General features: G+C 38.3%; 1 protein-coding gene across 4 annotated transcripts in view; it reads right to left on the bottom strand.

Moving 5' to 3' along the window:
• Atg17 (autophagy-related 17) overlaps positions 1-19,501 on the bottom strand; it is a 648,565-nt gene that overhangs the window by 289,943 nt on the left and 339,121 nt on the right. For all 4 annotated transcript variants that reach the window (XM_090372636.1, XM_090372635.1, XM_090372637.1 and 1 more), the window contains one exon: positions 4,333-4,429. In XM_090372636.1, coding sequence (XP_090228762.1) covers positions 4,333-4,429 — 97 coding nt within the window. The remainder of the gene's footprint in view (positions 1-4,332; positions 4,430-19,501) is intronic.

Here is a 19,501-nt window from a genome sequence, read left to right as displayed (position 1 = left end):
AAAAAACTTTTAGTAAATATATATGAATAATAACAAATTATTTTCAATGAAAAGATTAAATAATTTTAAATTAAATTTAAACTGTTTTTAGTTCCACTGATTGGGTATGAATATGTGTGTTTTGGATGTGACAATTTAATTTATTTTTTAATTGTTTTTGTGTTTCAATAACTGCCCACTTTCAATATGACTTTCCTAACTTACTTTTCTGATGTAAGACATTAATAAATATATATATATTGAAGAGATACACTAAAGAAAATAGAAATTGAAACACCACAAGTCAGCCCTATAATCCTTCTAAAATAATACCTATAATCCCTCTAAAAAATTGTCAAATTTGGCAATAATTTTTTGGAGGGATTATAGGAATAAATGATAAAATTTTCAAATGAAGCTTTTACCCTCTCTGGCTGTTCAAATAAAATTTCTCAGTGAGTTTTATTTGAGATAATAAAAAATATTTACATTAAAATTAATATTAGTTGTGATCCCACATGCTTGAATACAAGTTTTGATGCAGGTGTGCATTCAGTTTAAGGAATAGTAGTAGTGGCATGTGATGCAAGAAAGCAAGTGTATGAGCTTATGCAGAATCAGCCAAAAAAAAAAAAAAAAAATCACACCATTGCCTCCAAATGCCTGTCCAGTTTCTCCTTAAATTTATTTAACCTGTCAACTTCCACAACGACAGATGGAAGTTTGTTCCAGCAATTAACCACCCGCTGGCTAAAGGCAAATTTCCGCACATCTATTCTACATCTGTCTTTTCTTAATTTGAATTTGTGCCCCCTTAGGTTCGTAATCTGAACAAGTGGAAAGATCCCATCAGAATTCAGCATGCTCAACCCATTCAAGGCCTTATACACCTCAATCAGATCACCGTGCAGGTGCCTAGTCTCCAGCCACTGCAATTTGCAGAACTTAAGCCTCTCTTGGTAAGAGGATCCCTTCATTCCCCTCACCAATCTTGTTGCCCTTCTCTGTACACGCTCAAGTAAATCTACATCCTTCCTAAAATAAGGCCTCCAGACCTGTACGCAGTACTCAAGGCATGGCCTGACCATTGCCTTATACAGAGGGACAATCACCTCCTTCTCCCTGCTAGCAAAATTCCTATATATCACTGACAAAACCCCATGACCTGCCCTGGCAGCCTGTCTGCATTGCTCAGAAAACTTCATATCTGACTGCACAATTACTCCCAGGTCTTTTTCATTTTCTACCACCTAAGTGTAGTATCACACAGTTGGTACATTTCTCTGGGGTTACTTCTACACATATGCAGTACTTTGCATTTGTCAAGGTTAAACTTCAGTTGCCACTTCTTAGCCCATCTGCCCAAATTATCTAGATCATGTTGCAGTAGCACACTGCCATTACTGTCATTAACAACCCTGCCAACCTTCGTGTCATCTGCAAACTTCGACATTAAGCCTGATATACCTTCATCAACATCATTGATAAATATACAAAACAACAGTGGACCCAACACCGAACCCTGTGGGACTCCACTAATAACATTAGTCCACGAAGAGCAGCACCCATTGATTACCACCCTCTGTCTTCTCCCACTTAACCATCCTTTTATCCATTGTAGCAACTTACCCTTAATACCATTCTGTTCCAATTTGTACAATAGTCTTTCATGCGCGACAGGGTCAAAAGCTTTCCTGAAATCCAAATAGATGATATCAAAATTATTTTTTGCATCCCGTTCCTTTGTAACCACATCATAATATCCTATCAAATTTGTCAGACAAGACTTTCCCTTAACAAACCCATGCTGTTTCTGAATTATTGCTGCAGTCTTGTCTAGATGATCCTTCAATGCATCTTTAACCAGTGACTCCATTATTTTATCCGGGTGTTGGATGTCACCTTGTGGTATGCCATTCCAGACTTGTTTCCCCTTGAGCTCTTAACTGAGGGATTGAAATTGCAGGTATCAAATTTCAGGTCAGGTGCCTTTCAATCATGTCCCAAAAATGTTTGATTTGGAATAGATCTAGTGATATCGCAGGTCACGAGAAAACATCATGTCATGTCATGAAGAGCCAATCTGGTAACATTGGTAGTATGTGGATGGGCATTATCTTGTTGGAATACTGCATTATCCATATTTTCCAGACTCCAGATGACCACTGGGTTTATCTATTTTAATACTGAATCAAATTTGCTAAAAATTTAATTGTTTATTTTTATAATTCTTCTTAACATTTAGCACCAATCTTGGTAAAAATTGGTCACTCTTTCGTGGTGTTCTGGTTTCCATTTCTTTACTGTATTTAAAACATTTCAACAATTCAATCTCTTATTGCAGCAAAAAGTCTTTCCAGATATGTTAATAAAACTGAAAAATATAAGGGGTGGGGGTTCAAAAAAATTTGTGTTAACCCAGAAGTGGCCGTGATGGAAAAATGAATTTTTTTTTTTTTTTTTTTGTTTGATACCTTGAAATCTCTATAGCAACCACACAAATGTTGGTTTCGATCTGACAATTTATTTTTTCTTTGCAATGTTGATGAAATGAAGTGTCACAATTGGATAAAGTCGAATACAGATCACTGATTTGGTTCCTCTTGCTGTAAGGGTAAAACACCCAAAACAATCCATGAAGAAATGGTTGCTGTTTATGAAAAGATTACAGTGTTGTTGCAAGTTGGTATAAACAACTTGAAAGTGGAAGAACCTCAGTGCATGATGAAGGAATCCCGGGATGCCCAGCAACCGCTGTAACAGAAGAGAATATTGTAAAAATTGAAGCATTAATCCTAGAAGATCACAGTATTTGCATCAAAGAACTAGTTGCTTTGCTCCAAACTATGATCTGTGGAGAACATCATCCATCAACAGTTGCATATAAGTGTCTCTTAGATGGATTCCCAGACTTCTGATCCCTTAGAAGGAATGGGCATAGTGTGCACATGAAATGTTGTTGTAGTGCCAGGAAAAGCAAGAGGGATATTTTTTCCCATGACTAATCACCAAACTAATTGCAGATGACATTGTGATCATAAGCCATGATCCTGAAGAATTAGAGGGAAATCTTAATCAGTTATGAAGAGTTAGTAAGGATTCCGGACCAAAGATGAATATGGTTAAAACAAAAGTAATGATGAACAAGTATCGCACAGGAAGGGATATAATCACTGAAGGAGCAAAAATTGAAAAGGTGGATTCATATACTTATCTTGGACAAGTCATTAGCTGTAATAATGACTGGAAGTCAAGAGAAGAATTAAATTTTGGATGGATAGCATTCAGGAAATATAGTCACATACTGAGGAGCAATATCCCAATTTGTCTGAAATGAAAAATAACGAACCAATGTATACTCCCCAACATGACTTATGGAAGTGAAACTTGGGCACTCACCAAAAGAAGCTAAAACTACACAGCAAAGAATGGAACGAATTATATTAGGAATCAGACTGTTGGATAAGAAGAGAAATAGATGGATTAGGCAGCAAACTCAAGTAAAGGACATTCTTAACAAAACTAAAGAACTCAAATGGACTTGGGAAGGGCACATAGCTTGAAGACATGATGACAGATGAAATTCAAGTTTGTGGGCAGTAAATGGATGGCCACTGTACAAAACAGAAGGAACTGGAAAGTTTCTGGAGAGGCCTTCATTCTGCAGTGGATTGAAAATGGCTAATGATGATGACTAATTGCCATGAATGAAACTTGGATCCATCACTGTGATTCCAAAACTAAACAAATGACAAAACAATAGAAGCATGAAGAATCACCACCTCCCAAAAAAGGCAAAGGTACCAAGTGCTGGCAAGGTGATACTGTCAGTTTTTGGAATCAGCATGGTGTAATACTAACGGATTACCTTCAAAAGGACTGTACTGTAATGAAGAAATATTATTCCAACCTTCTCATAAAGTTAAGTGCTGCTATAAAAGAAAAAAAGACAGGAAAAGCTGTCAAAAGATAAGCCTGCTCCACAAAAATGGCCCTGCACATTTCCTCACATGCTGCAGTGAGGTATGCCCACAAATGTGGGTTGGAAATATTTCTGCATTCTGCTTATTCCTCCAATCTTGCACTCTTCGATTTCTTCCTCTTTCCTGCCCTGAAGTTCTTTCTTCAGGGAAAACACTTTGCTGCTGAGTCATGGTTTGAATGGCAGTCAGAGTACTCCCACGAAACTGGCTTGCAGAAGCCTATTGAGAGGTGGAAAAAATATGTAATTTCGTCTGGTGACTGTTCAAAAAGTGTAATACATGGTGTTTGTTTCAAAGTTCTATCACAACTACTTCTGGGTGAATACAAATCTTTTTGAACCCCCCCCCCCAGTAATAAATCAGAGCTTACCCTTAAAGACTGAAGTTTTCCATTCCATTCACTTTCTATTTCTTTTGAGAGCATCTCTTTTAGTTCTTTCAATGCCTGCTCACGTTTATTTTTCAAACTGCAAGAATAATTTAGATTTAAAAACATGCAAAACTTGTTTTCTTGTCATGATTCATGTTTCATTACTATTATACTGCTGATTCACAATGATGAATTAAAATTAATCACAATATTTATGATGTATACAAACAGAACAAAGAAATAATAATAATACCAATTAGTTGTCCAAAAATAGACATTTTTAAGAATATTTCAAAATTTCCATGAGTTCCAAAATACCACACTAAATTCATTTAAATTTTATCTCAAACTACATCTCTGAGTAATTCCATTTGTACCAAAGCAAAATGTGCACTTGGTTTCAAACTCATGCAATGAGAAATATGGCAGTGTTCAATCGAGTATGATTCCAATTGTACTACAAACATTTATCTGCAAAGTTAAACAATGCTTTTAGCTTAGTTTTCACATCGGTTATCTTTCCTATTACTTAAGAGGATTCAAAATGGACTCAGAAACGTTGTCACAATAGCAAGCCGGTATTGATCATATTCTCTACAACAGGTATCGATTATACCTGTTCTTAAGTCATCCAAGAAATACACTTTTGTGTATTTCTTGGATGACTGCTTTCTACAGCAGCATTTTAGAGAGGCGGCAATCAAAGTACTAATGTGAAATTGTAGAATAGTTTAGGGCTAAAGCCTCAGGTTACGTAGGGAGTTAACTGACATACAAGTTAGTGCAATTGCATCATTTCTCTACGTAGCCAACTAATTAAGTAGTTATAAACTGGCATAATTTCAGGTTGGTCTCCTTTCCTATTACTTAAGAGGATTCAAATAGGTATTCAGCAGGGGCTCACATCTGGTGAGTATGGGCTTGGCACACCCAGGGTCCTGAGCTGGATATCATCATTTTTCTCTTTCTTGGTGACTCCTTTACTTCTGACTTTCTCTCTCTCTCTCTCTCTCTCTCTCTCTCTCTCTCTCTCTCTCTCTCTCTCTCTCTCTCTCTCTCTCAGGGTAACTCGGGGAATTTTTTTTGGCTGGTGCAGCATAAGCCTCAGGCTTCCTTGTACCATATGGCTGCTGCTAATAATAATAATATGAGATAAACTTAATGATGCCAATTTATAACTACTTAAGTAGTTGGCTACGTACAGAAATGATGCAATTGCAGTAACTTTACTAACGTGAAATTGGATTAAAGACACAACTACTGTCAAGGGTAATGGAAAAGGCTTTTACTTTCATAAGGTTGACTACAGAGGCCTGACAGTTTTTAAATTGTGTGCAGTGATACAAACTGATGATGTTACCAACAGAAAATTCAAAAATGTGAAGTGTTCAGGGAAGTAATCAAAGATGCCACTAGGTTTTCAGACCAAAAATGTTCAAGGCTTGGACCTAAATGGATGTCAGATGAATTATTGAGACACATGGCAGAGAAGAAAAGTGCATGGGATGTATATAAATTATCAGGTGATACAGAATCATATAATAGATATAAATTAGTCTGCAATTACATCACAAAGGAGGTTCAAAAAGCTAAGGCAGATTATGAGAAGTCTCTAACAAAAGATGCAAAGAAAAACAGCAGACGTCTATGCTTATATTAACAGAAGGAGGAAGAAGTTGAATCACATTGGTCCACTTGATATCTTGGGGTTAACTATTGATGACCCTGATCGGGATGTAGACAAATAGAATAGGTAGTTTAAATCTACATTCACACATGAGGAATTCTTTAGGAAGTCTGATAAACTTCTGGCAGAAGTTTATCAAGCTGTAACAAGGAGCTAAATGACTTTGTAATAATTGAAAGGAAAGTGGAGGAGAAATTGTTGAGGTTGGACATAAAAAAGGCACCTGGGGCAGATGGAATCAATCTAATTATATCAAGGGAGGCAGCAAAGGAGGTAAGCAAACCCTTAGCCATAATTAGGAGAGCATCCTTGGAATCAGGGGAAGATATATTGCGCATATATTTCCAATTCATAAACTGGATCAAAAGGCAACATGAGTAATTATGGACCTGTTAGCATCTGTTCCAGGGAAAATAATGGAATCACTAGATAAAAAAGTAATGCAAGACCATTTAGACAGGCATGCAATTATACTACAATCACTGTCTGGATTTGTCTAACCAATCTGATAGGTTACTATGATGCAGTAACCAAGGAACTGAATGGAAAAAAATTATTTTGACGTAATATACTTGGATTTCAGGAAGGCTTTTGATACTGTTGCACATAAAAGACTGCTGTCCAAACTGGAGCAATGTGGCATTAAGGGCAAGTTACTGATATGGATAAAGGAATGGTTAAGTGGAAATAGACAGTGGTTATCATTGGGTACTGCTCTTCATGGACTAATGTTATTAGTGGAGTTCCCCAGAATTCAGTGCTGGGTCCATTGTTGTTTTCACTACAGGACTATCAGTGATATTTCACAATACATTGTTAATAGTAGTGAACTACAACAGTAGTATGAGAGGTATTTAATTGTATCTCATATTGTGACTACCTTCACAATGAGTTACCACGATATTGCACTACCTCAAATACATAACGCTTCACCAATGGAGAAGACTATCGTTACTTTTTCTCGGTGGATACCACCACCCAGAAGGTACCGTTTCAAGGCTTATTGGCCTATCATTGGTGGGCAGATAGGTAACTGTAGTGTTGCAATCATGCCAATCCAGTTATGAAGTATAACTCCACAATATGTGAGATGCCACATGGTGTATGTAGTAGTAATACTATGAAAAATAAATGGTGCCATCTGGGTGGTGATATCTGCCGAGAAAGTAACAATAGTCTTCTCCATTGATGAAATATTACTTATTCGAGGTAGTGCAATATCATGGTAACTTGTGAAGGTAGTCACAATATGAGATACAATTAAATTGATGCCTCTCATACTACTGTTGTAGTTCACTACTACGAACAAAGTATTGTGAAATATCACTGATAGTTCTGTACTGAATTTCCAATTTGTAGTCTATTATGCCTTGTACATTTACTTTTCTTAGTATTGTGGTTTTCAATATTCATCAATGATACTGATGAAGGTATATCAGGTTTAATGTCTAATTTTGCAGATGATACAAAGGTTGGCAAAGTGGTTAACGACAGTCATCAGAGTGAGCTACTGCAACAAGATCTAGGAATATTGGATCAATGGACTGTGAAATAGCAGCTGAAGTTTAAATTTGACATATGCAAGGTACTGCATATGGGTAACAATAAGGTCAGAGTAACTTATCAAACTGTGTAGCACTACACTGAGAATAGTGGAAAATGAAAAAGACTGGGGGTAATTGTGCAGTCAGATATGAAATTCTCTGAACAGTGCAGACATGCTTCCGAGGCAGCTCAAAGGGTTTCGTCGATGATATACAAAAACTTTGCTAGCAGGTATAAGAAGGTGATAAGCCCTTTGTATAACACCATGGTTAGGCAGCATCTTGAGTATTGTATACAGGTCTGGTGTCCTCACTTTAGGAAGGATGTATATCTGCTGAAATGGGTGCAGAGAAGGGCAGCCATGAATGAATTGAGTAAGCTAAATGTTAATGGCATTCTTTCACTTGCTGGGACTACACACATGAGGGGGTATAAATTTAAGTTGAGGAAGGATGGTTGCAGGATAGATGTGTGGGAGTTTGCCTTCGGCCAGAAAGTCCTTGGGATTGTCACAGATGTTCTCTCAGATGTGCCAGACAAGCTGCATTCGCTACGTGGGAGTCTAAAATGCTGATGGAACTGATATTCGGGTGACATTAAAATCAAGTGGACCCAATTTTGGCAAAGTCCGGACAGTCTGCGACAACCAAATCCTCTGCTTCCACCTTCACGATGGTGGGACTGTTAGTAATCCTAGGTATAACTCTCATGCACAAGCACACTGTGGGTGACCACCCAGGTGAGAACCAACCAACAATGGGTGGAACAGGACTGGGGTATGTCTGCCAGGGGCAAAGGTTGATGATGTTGTAGAGCAGACATCATCTTTTAAGGGCACAAAGGGTGATATTGTTGTACACAATGGCACTAATGATATTAAGAGTAGAAGACTGGCAGAATTACTTAACAAAAACAGGTCGATGTTGAAAAAAAAGTCATTGGTTAGGGTTGAATTTGAAATTGTCTGCAATTCTGCCCAGACACGATTGGAGGGAATATATGGTGAGAGCCTAGTCGATCAATTCAGCCGTGGAGATATTGTGCAAGACTCAAGGAGTAGAATTTTTCTCAGCCTGGTCTATGCTTGTTAACAGGACAGACTGCTTCTACAGGGATGGGATACACTTAAATAGAAAAGGTACAAGAATAACTGATGCTATCGAGGCAGAGTTAGGTGGGTCTGAAAACTGCTAGCTTGGGGGGATTAACAGTAGCTGGTGGCAGAGATAAAAGTGATTCTTGCACTGCTTCTACTGAAATGCAATTGAGCAGTAGCCTGGAAAGCAAGGCAACTGGGATTTCCAGGACTGCTGGGAGTTATAAAGGAACAAGTAAATACAGGGGCTGTGTTAGGGTAACTAAGAGTAGAAACAAGTGCATGTATGGTTGCATATACACCATGCTAGGAGTATAGTTAATAAATTTGATGGGCTTGAAGTGCTAATAAAGACATCACAGGCAGATATTGTTGGGATATCAGAGATGTGGTGTCACACAGATATGAAACAGACATAAGCAGTGAGGAATTAGAATTTGGGGAGTACAATGTGTACAAAAAGGATAGACAGGACAGGAAGGGAGGAGGGGTTATGCTGTTAGTTAAGAAACGCATAAAATCTAAGGAAGTGCATCCAATTTATGTTGGTGGACAATGCAATGTTGAGTCTGTTTGAGTCTTGTGACATAAGCACTGGGAAAGGAAAAATGAGAGGTGTGTGTTATAGGTCTAATGAATCTGATGAGTATAATGAGCAATTGTGCAGAGAAACGGAGTGGGCCAGTAAATCAGGGTGTCTTATAATGGGGGTTAGTTAGTTAGTTATTTTGGTTTTTAGGAGCATTAGCAACTAAGGCCATATTGCTCCGGGATATGCGGTGGTCATTCTCTGACCTTTCCACATCCTCCGTATTTGGTGGTGACGGGCTCGAACCCCGGTGTAATCAAGAAGCATGGGCCTCCTTCCCACCTGGCTACGGAGGCGTCCTATAATGGGGGATTTTAATTTCCCAGAGATTGAATGGAATTTGTGGATCAGTCACTCACACACTAGCAAGGCTTTTGTGGATTTATTGGATGATGTGTTCTAGAGCAGTATGTTCGGGAGGCAACTAGAGAGAGTAATACTCTTGATTTGATTATCAGTAGTGATTCTTCACGCATTAAGAATCTGCAGATAAAGGAACCACTAGGTGGAAGTGATCACAGTGTGCTGAAGTGGGATTTAGCTTTCGTAAAGTGTGCTGAAGTGGGATTTAGCTTTCGTAAAGTGTGCTGAAGAGTTTTTGATTTCGTAAAGGTGACTACAGTGGTCTGAGACTGTATTTAAATTTTATACGGTGGAACCAACTGATGATGTTACCAACAGCAAATTCAAAATGGGAAGCATTCAAAGAAATTATCTTGGAAGCTACTGGGTTTTTCATACCAACTAAGAAATATTGTTCACGATTTAGGCCTAAATGGATGTCAGATGAACTAATTAGACATGTGGCAGAGAATAAAAATGCATGGTATATGTATAAATTAACAGGTGACACAGAAGCGTATGATAGATATAAGCTGGTCTGTAATCAAGTCACAAAGGAGGTTAGGCAGGCAAAGGCAGATTACAAGAAATCTTTGGCAAAGAAAAACAGCAAAGAGTTCTTTACTTATGTAAACTCTAGAAGGGAATGAATCAGATCGGTCCACTTGATATCGATGGTTCAACTATTGACGATCCTGCTCAGGTAGCTAACAAACTTGTTTGTTACATTCACACAATATGAGAGATGCCAAAATGTTTATATGATGATAATATTTAAAAATAACTAAATGCACAAGGCATAATATAATACGTTAAGAGTTTAATATTTACATAATATCGTTGTAAATATACCACAGTTAACTCTTAAGAAACAGAGCAAATGATGCCTCCCACACTACGTTCGTAGTTACTTAAGAGTTATCTATGGTGTATTTACACCGACATTATATAGATATTAAATTCTTAACTCTTAATGTATTATGCCTTGTGCATTTAGTTATTTTTAAATATTATCATATCAACCTTTTGGCATCTCTCACATTGTGTGATTATCTTCATAACTGGATTGTTATGTCTACAATACCAAGGTATCTGCCCACCAACTGTTGATAGGCCGAGAGCTTTGAAACGGTGCCGTCTGGGTGGTGGTACTCACTGAGAATAAATAAAAATATTCTTCTCTATTAGTGAAACGTTACTTATTCGAGGTAGTGCAATACCATGGAAACTCGTTGTGAAGGAAGAGCACAATATAAGAAACAGAGCAAATGATACCTCCCATACTACCATAGTAGTTTCTTAAGAATTATCAATGTTGTATTTACACTGATATTATATAGATATTAAACTCTTTCTAAAGTAATGGAGAAATCAATTAACCACCAACTCTTAAACTACCTAGAACGCGTTCGTCTGATCAAAGATCGCCAGTATGGATTCCGTCAGTGTCGATCCACTGGTGATATTCTGGCTTGTGTTACCCATTTATGGACAAATCCAATGGAAAAGTTTGGTGAAACACAAGAAGTTGCTCTTGACATTTCAAAGGGCTTTTGATCGTGTTTGGCTTAAAGGACTTCTAAACAAGCTTCCATCTTATGGTTTGCCAACTGTTTTTTGTAATTGGTTTGAGTTTTCTCTCTGATCGCTCACTGAGGGTGATCGTAGATGGCTCTCTGCCTTCTAACTTCTTCACTAATGCTGGTGCCCCTCCAAGGTTCAGTTCTTTCCCCCACTGTTTTCCTCTTTTCTTCCATTGACTGGAAATCATATTCATAGTTTTGCTGATGATAGCACATTGCATTCCACTTTCCAGTTTGAGAATCTATGCCCTGCTCAATCAGCTCCAACTTCTCGAATATCCGCTACCATTTCTTTAAATGCCGATCTCCAGGTAATTCTCCAGTGGGGCAAAGACAACTTAGTTGATTTCAATCCTTCTAAAACTCAGTCTTGTCTTATATCTCGCAAAAAGGATTTTTCTGCTCTTATGCATATCTTTGGTGACACTCCAATTTCTAGGCAAGATGATATATCTCGTTTGGGGATTACCCTGACTTCTATTCTCTCTTGGCACAAGCACATTACAAATATTGTTTCCTCTGCATCAAAAAAACTTGGTTTTCTCTTTCGCTCTCGAGGTTACTTTTCTTCCAAACAGCTGTGGTGCCTCCGTAGCCAGATGGGCAGGAGCAGCAGTGCGTAACACATGCTTCTTGATTAGACCGGGGTTCGAGCTCGTTCCCACCAAATACAGAGGATGCGGAAAGGTCAGGGAATGACCACCGCATATTCCCGGAGCAATATGGCCTTAGTTGCTAATGCTCCTAAAAACCAAACAGATGTTCACTCTGTACAAATCGCAAATCTGCCCTACTATGGAATATTGTTGCCATATCTGGGGCAGTGGCCCCAAACTTCCCTCAAGCTTCTAGATTTCAATCAGAAGAGAGCAGTTAGGTTAATTAATGACTCATCTCTACCAGCGTCTCTCCATTCGCTGTTTCTGCTGCATGCCTTTTCTATAGATACTACCATGGGCACTGTTCTGAACTGGCTTCTATAATTCTCGCTCTCTCTTTCAAAACAGTCCAAACACGTTCCGCCACCAGCCAACATTCATTTACTGTCCAACTTCAAACACACAGAACCAACTTTTCATCTTTCTCGTTTATTCATTCAACTGCAGTTTTCTGGAACAACCTTTCTTCGTATGTATTTTCTATGTATTCACTAGGTGGTAGATGACTCTCATCAACCGGTGAAATACCACCACTTTGCTTATTGGAGGCTTGAAGTGGTGGAACCCACTTGTTTAGTCTCTAGACCTAAGTTCCGGCCAACCCTTCCCTATCTCTTCCATCATGCAGTATGATTGATGATTTTTGAGGTTATGATGAATGTTGTGGCGAGATCCAATATTCCTTACATTTCGAGGGTACAGCTCTAAAACGGTGTTCGCAGGCCGGCCGCTAGTTAGTACACCGGACTGAACCTATTGGTAACTCTCTAGGAAGCTTCCGGATCAGCTAGTGTATAATCTTGCTACCTCTACTCTGCCAGATAGTGACTGGAGGGAGTCCGAGTAGTGTGTATGCGGGGAGCATTGTCGAGGCCACGTTATGTCAAGGATCTGGGTATATTCTTACCACATGTACGCCATATCCAAAAATTTCATTACTTCATACAGCATGTCCCACCCACTTTTTCTTACTATTGAATACACCATGAATTGTCAAAATAATAGAGCAAGCTTATCTGCGAAAAGATCTAAACCTCCCAAGGACTTCCTAATTCATTTCACAAATATACGTGGTCTCAATTCTAATCTCAACGATGTCCATTTCCACTTGCAGTCTTCCAAACCCCATGTACTTTTTCTGACTGAATCTCAGTTTTCAGTTGATTCAACTACTGCTCATCTCAGATGTCCAAATTATTTGCTGATTCCTTTTGCCTCAAAGGTGGTACTTGTGCATATGTCCGTTCTGATATTCCCTGTCAAAGACTTAGCAATTTGGAATCTCCTCTCTTTGATCTTCTCTGGCTTAAAATCTCTCTACCTCATTGTGTAAAATTCATCTGTTGTCTCTACCGTTCTCCCAACTCCACTAATCACTTGGAGCTCTTTGACTTCCTCTCTTTGCAACTTGACTTTCTCCAGTCCAACTTTCCTAACGGTGAGGTAATTTTCCTTGGTGATTTTAACGTTCACAACTCCAGCTCTCTTCCGTTTTCTAGTCACACCGACCCAGCAGGTCGAGATGCTGAGGCTTTTGCAATTACTAATGACCTAGCACAGATTGTTCATTTACCTACAAGAATACCGGACAATCCTAATCATACAGCCAATACGCTTGATCTTTTTCTCACAAACAACCCTTCTAAGTAAAAGGTTGAAGTGAGAGGTCCTTTAGGCACTTCAGATCACAACTTGGCGATTGTCTCTTCTCCAATGGAACCTTTATCTCATGGCTATTCCCAACCTCGTATTGTTTGGCATTACAAGAATGCAAAATGGGATGACCTGTGAGACTTCTTTTCTTCTTTTTCTTGGTCTGATTACTGTTTCAAAACTTCTGATGTCAACGTTTGCTCAGATCGTGTCAGTGAAATTATTCTTGCAGGAATGGAATCCTTTATCCCACACTCCACTTTAAAATCTCGTCCTTTATCTAAACCTTGGTTTTCCAATAAATGTGCTAAGGCTGTCCAAGAGAAGAACGTTGCATATCGTAATTGGCTTGTTTCTAATTCTTCAGTTTCATTTTCTGCCTACACCAAAGCTCGCAACAATTGTAAAGCAGTTATTAATCAGTCCAAACTAGAGTTTGAACAGGCTAAGAGTAGAAAACTTGCTTCTTGCCCTAATGGTAGCTCAGCATTCTGGTCTCTTGCCAAAGCTATTGGCCGCAACTTTTGCCCATCTCTGCTCCCACCTCTGTCCAAACCAGATGGTTCTGTTGTCACTTCAGCCAAGGATAAAGCTGACCTGCTAGCATCCCATTTTTCTTCGAGCTCATGTATTAATGATCTTGGTAAAACACCTCCCACCATTCCTAACACGCTCCATTCAATGCCTCCTGTGGTCTTCCGTCAAAAGGATATCAGAAGGATTTTGATAAATCTTGATGCTAAGAAAGCTCCAGGTCCTGATGGTATTTCTCCACTTGTTCTCAAAACCTGTGCTCCTGAACTTACTCCTATTCTTTGCCGCCTTTTTTCACTTTCTTATTCCAAAGGTGTTTTTCCTTCTGCTTGGAAATTTGCTCATATCCAGCCAGTTCCTAAAAAGGGTGGCAAATCCCTCCCATCCAATTATCGTCCCATTGCAATTACTTCTACCCTTTCTAAAGTAATGGAGAAATCAATTAACCGCCAACTCTTAAACTACCTAGAAACCTTCCGTCTGTTCAACGATCGCCAGTATGGATTCCGTCAGTGTCGATCCACTGGTGATATTCTGGCTTATGTTACCCATTTATGGACTAATTCAATGGAAAGGTTCGGTGAAACACAAGTAGTTGCTCTTGACATCTCAAAGGCTTTTGATCGTGTTTGGCATAAAGGTCTTCTAAACAAGCTTCCATCTTATGGTTTGCCAACTGTTTTTAGTAATTGGTTATCCAGTTTTCTCTCTGATCGCTCACTGAGGGTGATGGTAGATGGCTCTCTGTCTTCTAACTTCTCCACTAATGCCGGTGTCCCCCAAGGTTCAGTTCTTTCCCCCACTCTTTTCCTCTTGTATATCAATGACCTTCTTCCATTGACTGGAAATCCTATCCATAGTTTTGCCGATGATAGCACACTGCATTCAACTTTCCATTTTGAGAAACCTTGTCCTGCTCAATCAGCTTCAACTTCTAGAAATGCTACCAATTCCTTAAATGCCGATCTTCAGGTAATTCTCCAGTGGGGCAAAGACAACTTAGTTGATTTCAACCCTTCTAAAACTCAATCTTGTCTTATATCTCGCAAAAAGGATTCTTCTGCTCCTATGCTTATCTTTAGTGACACTCCGATTTCTAGGTAAAATGATATATCTCTTCTGGGGATTACCCTGACTTCTAATCTCTCTTGGCACAAGCACATTACAAATATTGCTTCCTCTGCATCTAAAAAACTTGGTTTTCTCTTTCGCTCTCGGCGTTACTTTTCTCCCAAACAGCTGCTCACTCTGTATAAATCGCAAATCCGCCCTGCCATGGAATATTGTTCCCACATCTGGGGTGGTGCCCCCAAAACCTCTCTCAGGCTTCTTGATTCCATTCAGAAGAGGGCAGTTAGGTTAATTAATGATTCATCTCTAACAGAGTCTCTCCACTCGCTTTCTCATAGATGCACTGTTTCTGCTGCATGCCTCTTCTACAGATACTTCCATGGGCACTGTTCTTCTGAATTGGCTTCTATAATTCCCGCTCTCACTTTCAAAGCAGTCCGAACACGTGCCGCCACCAGCCAACATCCATTTACTGTCCAACTTCAACCCCACAGAACCAACTTTTCATCTTCCTCATTTATTCATTCAACTGCCGTTTTCTGGAACAACCTTCCTTCATACGTATTTCCTGAAAATTACAATCTACAGAAGTTCAAGTCCCATATCAACAAATATCTTCTTTCATCTTCTCAACCTCCAACCCAAGCACGGTACTAAGTACTATAGGTTATAATACCTCTCGTGTTTGGGGTTCTCATAAAAAAAAAAAAATTTCCTGAAAATTACAGTCTACAGAAGTTAAAGTGTAACATCAAATATCTTCTTTTGTCTTCTCAACCTCCAACCCAAGCATGGTACCAAGTACTATAGGTCTAATACCTCTTGTTTTTCTGGTTTTCATAAAAAAAAAAAAAAAAAAAGTGGTTGATTGTTGCAACAGGTTTCCACCTGTTGTTGTGGAGGTGGATGTATTGAATAATTCAAGGGAGAACTAGAAAAATCCTTAGAGGGTATGGATGGGTGATTTTTTTTTTTTTTTTTTTTTATTGGCTAATGCTATAGAAGTTTGCTTTTTTGCCTCATTTGCCAGTAATAGTACTGCTACTTATACAAAATTTGTGTATATCATTGATAAAACCCCATCAGATCTCCTGGCAGCCGGGCTTTACTGCTTAGAGAACTTCACATCTGACTCCACAATTATCCCCAGTCTTTATATATTCTACTAACTTGACTGTAATACTGCTATTCATATGCAGCTATATGGATTCTTGCTATTCATATGCATTATCTTGCATTCGTTAATATCAAATTTGAGTTCGCCATTTCTCAACCCATCTGTCTAATTATTTTTGATCTTGTTGCAGTAGCATACCTTGATTACTGTCCTTAATCATCCGGCCGACCTTTGAATCATCTGCAAACTTAGACATTAAGCCTGTAATACCTTCATTAATAAATAGAGAAAACAAAAATGGATCCAGCTCCAAACCTTGGGTGAATCAACTAATGATATTAGTCCATGAAGAGCAGTGTCCATTGATAAACCACTCTCTGTCTTTTCCCATTCAACCATTCTTCTATCCACAGAAGTCTTTTTGTGCAAAAGTATCAAAAGCTTTTCTGGAATCTAAGTATATGATATCAAAATTATTTTTTGGATCCAGTTCTTTTGTGATTTCAGCCTGTCTGCTATGCTCAAAGAACTTTACTTTGGACTGTACAGTTATCCCAGGTCTCCATCATTCTTCACCAACTGTAGCGTGGTACTACCCAAGTGATATTCTAGAATTACCACTGCCCATACATACAGTACATTGCATTTATTAAGGCTAAACTTTGTCACTTCTCATTCCACCTTCCTAATTTTTCTAGTACTTACTGAAATAGTATGGCTTGATTCCTGTGATTTCGCAACCTACCAACCTTTGTATCATCTGCAAACTTGGAAAACAAAAGCCTAACCATAGCTGTATACAATGGGATAAAACCTCCTTTTCCCTTCTATCACTGACAGGACCCCATGAGCTCTTATAGCAACCTTCTTCACTGCTCAGAGGACTACACGTAGGATTGTACAATAAACACTAGATCTGTTTCATTCTCCACCACCTTAAGTGTAGTACCAAGTGATATGTTATTCTTTGATTACTGCTGCCCATATGTAGTACCTTTCAAATTTTAATTGACACTTTTAAGCTGATCTTCCTAATTTTTCTAGGTCTTTTTGCAGTAGTATGCCTTATTCTCATCATTAACAACCCTGTCAATCAAACTTAGAAAACAAGTTAATTCTCTTCATCAATATTGATAATAAATATTGAACACATAAGAGGCCTAGCACTGAACCATGAGGAATGTGACTATGTTGTTTGTTATTTGGTTTTTAGGAGCATTAGCAACTAAGGCCATATTGTTCTGGAGATATGCAGTGATTATTCTCTGACCTTTCCGCATCCTCCGTATTTGGTGGGCACGGGCTCGAACCCCGGACTAATCAAGAAGCGTGTGCTACGCACTGCTGCTCCTGCCCATCTGGCTACGGAGGCGTAGCCAGGTGGGCAGGAGCAGCAGTTGCCACTAATAGCAATAGTTCAAGAAGAGCAATGTTCATTAATATTCACCCACTGTCTTTCGCCACTCAACCATTCTTTATCCATAGCAGTAACTTGCCCTTAATACTAAACTGCTCTAAATTGTACAGCAATCTTTCATATGGAAGTGTCAAAAGCTTTTCTGAAATCTAAGCATATGAGGTACTTCCACTTGGAACTGATTTAGATTGGACTGCATGGAGAAGCCTGAACAGAATCTGACACAATGGTTTACTCAGATAGTCTTCTGGAATGCGATTACAGTACTTTTTATATATTTTATTTACTTAGATAGTATGAATCATATAGCTCAATACGTTCTATGTTGATATTAATATTTGTAAAATAATAAGAGGAGTTCACCTCAATATAGTTACGTAGAACACTTCCGTATGATACTCTCCAGAAATTAAAATGTAAGTTTTAATTTCTAATGTGCAGTAATACCCTGACTTATGCGAACTCGGAGTTACGTGGTTCTTGATTTTTTCGTTTGGTGTATATCTAAAATTAGCTTACCAATGATTTGGAAGTCAAATCATAAAGCTTGGGTGACAGTTTCCATTTCTGAGGACTGGTTTGGTCACCACTTCATACCCGAAGTCGAACGTTATTGCAAGTCTAAACAGAATCCATTTAAAGTGATTCTTCTTATTGACAATGCACCTGGTCACCCTCCTGCCACCCTAATTAATTTCGACCCACGTGTGAAAGTTGTGTTTTTGCCTCCAAACACAACCGGCTTGTTTCAACTGATGGACCAGGGAGTCATCAAAACATTCAAGGCTTACTACACAAGGCATTCATTTGCACGTCTGAATGAAGCTATGAGACAAAATAGTGAGATATCTGTTAAAGACTTTTGGAAACAATTCAATGTTTTAGATGCCGTTAGAATCATTGAAGAATCTTGGGATGAAATTCACAAAAAAACATTGCTTGGTGTGTGGAAGAAACTTTGTCTGTTTTTTTTTCAAAAACGAGACGAAAACAATACCAGAAACTGATCATGTCGCTCATTTGATAGAAGAAGTTGTTAATCTTGCCAGGCAATTAGATTTGGAAGTCAATGGTGATGAGGTCAATGAGCTGTTGGATTCACATAGTAAGGAGCTGACAATGAACGAGCTCATAGAGATGTGTGAGTAAAACGTCACTGAAGTATCTGACACTTCAGACCCAGACCAGAAAAGCAGATGACAATTGCAAGCTTGACAGAAGGTCTCAGCTCAATTGAAAAGGGCTTAAAAATTTTAGAAAACATAGACTCCAACAAAGAATGCGCTATAGCTACAAAGCAAGGAATAAAAAAAATTAGCTTGCTACAAAGAAATTCTGCGTGAAAAAAAGGCACTGTGTCGTCAGACAAATTTGTTAGATTTTATGAAGCCATCGACATCGAAATAACTTTTTTACGTAACTCATTTATTTTTTTAATACATATTTTGTATTAATATGTATAAAGAACTGCAATTTTATTAAATATTTTTCTTCTAAATTAGTGTTTTTGTTAGTCCGTAGTCCCAATTAAACAAAATTTATACGTATTTATATACAAAGTTGTACTAAAACTTATGCAAATTCGACTGAAGCGATTTTCGTCGGACCTGCCTATCGTGTAACTTCGGGGTATTACTTTAATATCTAATGTAAGTTTTTCGATTTTTTCGTTTTAATTTCTGGAGAGTATCATATGGAAGTGTTCTACGTACTATATTGACTCCTCTTATTATTTTACAAATGTTTTATTTACCTAATTGTTATTTTATATTGTACTTCATAAGTAGCCTTATTGTTCTGGTTGCGCTGGTCATTTTTATTTTTAATTTAGATTGAGTTTTTGTAGGTTATTACTTAATATAAGTAGAACCATTGT

The sequence above is a fragment of the Mastigoproctus giganteus genome, chromosome 4 (assembly GCF_048544385.1).
Source record: "Mastigoproctus giganteus isolate SK-2022 chromosome 4, ASM4854438v1, whole genome shotgun sequence".
Lineage (NCBI taxonomy): Eukaryota > Metazoa > Arthropoda > Arachnida > Uropygi > Thelyphonidae > Mastigoproctus > Mastigoproctus giganteus.
This window is presented reverse-complemented; position numbering and strand designations above follow the sequence as displayed.